Here is a 4,809-nt window from a genome sequence, read left to right on the forward strand (position 1 = left end):
CAATGTTTGCCCATATTTTGTCCTACATTTCAGCTAGTGAGCCAAAATTGATTTCTCGGGGTCTTTTTAGATTAACAGCAGGACTTTTGCATCCAAGGACTGCGTTATACCCATGCAACCCTGATTACTTACAGGCACTGATTGATGCTTACCCTGGGTTCAGTGGCCTGCTAGAAAGTCACAGTAAATGTATGTATGACTAAGCAAACTGAACACAAGGAAGTCTGCTTGGGACAGGACAATTATACAGACACTCCTTCTGTTCCCAGCTAAGACACTGTTACAAAAGAATGAGAAGCAAAGATCACAGATACCAAGCAAGGCCAGGTTAATAGGGACTTAGATAGAAAGTACTGTCCTAGGTTAGTCTTTCTACAAATTTATTTTCTTCGTTTGATAGACCTAAATTCAGACAGGTATAAAAAATCTACCATTAAGAATATATCCTTATTTATAGTACCTTACCTATACTGTTAGAGATTATTTCAGTCAAAGAGTATTTGTATAAAAAGGCATGGTTAGAATTAAAATCTAAAATTATTTCTTTGTTTGCCAGATTTGTAGAATGATATGACTGGATTTTTGTTAAAGGCTTAGGGTGTGGGCTGGGGAGGTTTCTCATTCAATAACACCTTTGCAAACAACTTTGGTATCTTAGTTTAGACCCTCAGCTGTCTTGTAAAGCAGAGTATGGCATGCAGGCCCAGTTCTTGAGGAGGCAGCATCAGGGTGAGCCCTGGAGCTCATCCCTGAGCCCTACAGACTCTGTGAGATACCAAACCTCACACAAGTAAAGTGAGAGCAATGGAGGATGGCTTTGACCACTAACATCCTCAGATGTTCACAAACATGAACATATACAATCACACAACACTTACAAAGGTTTTAAAAAGTCAATTACAATAGCTTTTGCGATTATTTTAAGAATCGCTACAATTATCTTTTCACAATAAAAGACAGGGAGTAAAATCCTTGTTTCTAGCAGAATTTTCTGGAAACCAGGCCTGACTTATCCAAGAATAAGGACACTGTGAGTTATTAACGCTGAGGCTCCAGTAGTGGCCTTGACCGGTTTCGTTTTTTCTTTCTTTCTTCCTTCCTTCCTTTTGTTCTTTTTTCTTTTTTTGGTGCAACTTTGCAAAAGCAACAAATCTTGTGTATATCTCCAGATTTCTTTGGAGTCTAACAGGAAGGAGATGGAAAAATTTGAAGTCAAGGGAAGAGGTCCTTTTATCACACAAAGTCTCAGGAGGACTAGAAAACAAGAAAGTCCCTCCAGGTTAGCCAATAGTCCACCTTGATGTTTTTCATTCTGAGGACAACCATGCTCTAAATCCAACATATACTAATAAATACTGATAATTCACACATCTTTTACTAGGTCCTCCTTCTCCCCATCAGAATGATGCATTGTAGAATTCCAGTAAGTTTCCCACAGTTGAGAGTTGTAAATGGGAGACCTCACTTAGTTCTGGGTAAACATTCACTATGAGATGTTGATGGCTATCCTGAAACAAAATCAAAGTATTGTCAAATATTTGTTTCATGCGTTAGTCTACAGCATTGGTTCCCAGCCTTCCTAATGTTGTGACCCTATAATACAGTGCCTCATATTGTGGTGATTCCCAGCCATAAATGATTTTGTTGCTACTTCATACTATAATTATGCTACTGTTATGTATCATAATGTAAATATCTGATGACCAGAATATCTTATACGCAAACTCTTGGAACTCCAAAGGCATTCCAACCCACAGATTGAGAACCACTGATCTACAGGAAGGCACCCTGAGTTATTATGTTCATTTCTGGCATCTTGCCTTTTTGCAATGAAAAATGGTGTTGTAGATTGTGAACATAAACAGAAGTCTCTTCCCACACTACAACCAAGAAAGCTGATAAGCAATCTGGTGACTTTCTTCTCCTCTATCAAGCTGTGAAACATGGACATAGGAAAAGCATTGTGCCCGGAATTGTTAGGTCATGGGTCTGTCCCTTTGAGCCCAGAGCTCACAGACAAGTTCTCTCTTAGAGCTGACAGGCCCTGAATTGGAAACGTAAACTCACAGGCAGGCCTATGCCAGAAAACTAAATCCAAGAAAAAGAAAAGATACAGTCATATCCTGCCAAGCCCAGATTCCCTAGCTGGCAGCAAAAATAACAACATAAACAAACTTTCTCCCTGTCCCTGAAGTTACTGACTGAATTATGACAAATATCCCAAATGTCCCAGTGCCACTGAGACATGTACCCTGTAGCTTCATTATATGCTGCACTAACACCTACTACCAGAGAAAATGACTTTAGAGTTTGGCCTTCCCTTTGTTCCCCATTAAGCATGCCTCCCTACTGATTGACCAGGAGCAGGAATTTTTCCTCAGAGAAAAAACAAGCATGAATATAGACACTCTTCTTTTGCTTGAATCCTCATACACCCTACCTAGGGAACCAGCTCAGTCTCCTACCCACAGCCACCAAATGCAGCTGCTGCTGTAACCTCTATTTAGCAAGAACAATCAAAAAGCAGGGGACACAATCAGACCCTGATGCAGGACAAACCTAACTATCTGCTTTCCACATGGATTAGCTCTAGTCTGGAGATTCTGAGAATATGTAATCTTACCTCATTGGGTTTATAGGTGCCAAAGCCCAGGGCAGGAATGAAGTGGCCATCATTTAGTTTGACACACTGCTCTTTGGAGCTCATTGTCTCTCACTCCCCTGGCTAAGCACTTCCTGAGTCTTCTGTCGTTCTGAATGGGAAGTGGGTAAACGTCATATATCAACTTCCTGTCTAATGGTTAACAAGGGACACTCCCTTTCTGGAAGTTAGCCATGCCTTCTCACTGGCTAATGTTTAACTATCTTTGCTCCCCAGCTTATGATTCTTAAAGTGATAGGGACACAAACCACTCACAATATTTCAACCAAACATTTGTCCTGTCTACAAGAAATGCAGAAACTATGATGGAACAGAGACTGAGGGGATGGCCAAGGAATACTCAGTGCAACTTGACACCTATCACATGGGCAAGCACCAATCCTGATACTATTAATGATGCTCTGTTATGCTTGCAGACAGGAAGCTAGCATAACTGCCCTCTGAGAGGCTTAATCTAGTATCTGAGTGAGATAGATGCAGAGACCCACAGCCAAACATTGGATGGAGCTCAGGAACTCTTGTGCAAGTATTTCAGGGCTGGGGGAGTGGGGAGGATTGAACATCCTGAAGGGGATAGAAACCCTATATTAAGACCAACAAGGCCAACTAACCTGGACCCTTGGGGGCTCTCAAAGACTGAACTACAAACCAAAAAGCATACTCTGGGTAGATCTACCTCCCCCCCCATATGTAGTAGATGTTCAGCTCTGTCTTCATGTGGGTCCCCCAATAACTGGAGCGAGGCTATCCCTAAAGCTGTTGCCTTTGTGGAATCTGTTCACCTAACCGGGCTTCCTTGTCTCAGAAGGAGAGGAAGATGCACCTAGCCTTGGAGAAAGTTGATGGGTCAGGGTCAGGGTATATCAAGAATACCTCCATCCTCTCAGAGAGAAGGGGAGGGGAAAGGGACTTTGTAAAGGACTGGGGGTAGGGTAGCATGGACAAGGGGCAGAGACAGCAATCAAGATGTAAAGTGAATAAATAAATTATTTATTGGAAAAAATAACTCATGTACTGAATTTAGTCTTCTTGGAATTTTATAAAAAAGAGATCAACAATTAAACTTGAAAACTTTAAACTTTTTGAAATTTCTCCCTTCAATTTTTTTCCTGAATTTTTTTGTTGTCATTGACAGAAGTGTAATCCTGAAATACACAGTAAAGGGACAGCACAGAATAGTGCTTAGTGGTTACTAAACAATTAGCAGTTACTGTTTTTTTTTTCCCCCCTGCAACATGCAACATGACTTAAACTTTACTGACACATTCATTTCTTAGGTCAGTTTCTAATATTTGTTTCAAATATTAAATATTAATATTAAATATCTGTGTGTATATGCTGGGTGTACCAGAAGATTGTGTCCAGTCACTTTGGGATAGAATAACTAGCATTCTTGTGGGACCTAGCTTTTTATACAAGTGTTGAAATACAAACCCTGGTCCCATGACTTCATAGCAACCACTCTTAACCACTGGACCATTTTTCCAGTCTCTGATTTTAGATAACTATAAATAAGATGTTAAAATGCAGATCAATATTTTATAGCTTATGTCCTTGTTCAATATTCATAAATGAAGCTTATTTGCCCTAGTGATTTAATTAAACATATTTGTGTCTCAATAATAAAATAATTTAGAATGATATATTACAAAAATAGGGAAATTTTCAGGTGGATGAAACAATGATAAATATCCTTAAGAAAGTAAGAATGATTGATTAATTAAACAATAATTCAAATTAGAAATTCTGCCTAGTTAAAATTGGAAGCAAAAATGCACAATTCTCTCAGAAGATTTTAAAACTTTAGATAATAAATGAATCTTTGTAGAAGAGTATATATATACAGGAGAAATGAGTGTTCCTATGCTTAATTATTAGTTCTAGACTAGTTGAAATGCCAAGAATATTTAAAGAAATACAGGGTTGGGCAAACCTGGAAAACTTCAAATATAAATGCAGTATATTTTTAATGCTACAGTGGACCAGAAACTATCCTTAAACATCTGTGCCTTGTATAACAAGGCTGGAAATGAAAGAAGGAATTACATACTTTTATATCCATTTCCTAATTTCCACTTGTATGTGTGTGTGTGTGTGTGTGTGTGTGTAGAGGCCTAAAGATAATAGGTCACATGTATCTTTTATTA

General features: G+C 38.9%; 1 protein-coding gene across 1 annotated transcript in view; it reads right to left on the bottom strand.

Annotated features, from left to right (window-relative positions):
- Positions 1–2,745, bottom strand: part of LOC116082586 (aldo-keto reductase family 1 member C13-like) — an 18,245-nt gene extending 15,500 nt beyond the window's left edge. Inside the window, exons 1-2 of the mRNA XM_031359482.1 lie at positions 2,624–2,745; positions 1,404–1,508 (exon numbers count right to left, since the gene is read on the bottom strand). Of these exons, the coding sequence (XP_031215342.1) occupies positions 1,404–1,508; positions 2,624–2,707 (189 nt within the window). The 5' untranslated portion in view covers positions 2,708–2,745. The remainder of the gene's footprint in view (positions 1–1,403; positions 1,509–2,623) is intronic.
- Between the last annotated feature and the right edge of the window lie 2,064 nt (positions 2,746–4,809).

Source organism: Mastomys coucha, unplaced genomic scaffold, assembly GCF_008632895.1.
Source record: "Mastomys coucha isolate ucsf_1 unplaced genomic scaffold, UCSF_Mcou_1 pScaffold7, whole genome shotgun sequence".
NCBI lineage: Eukaryota > Metazoa > Chordata > Mammalia > Rodentia > Muridae > Mastomys > Mastomys coucha.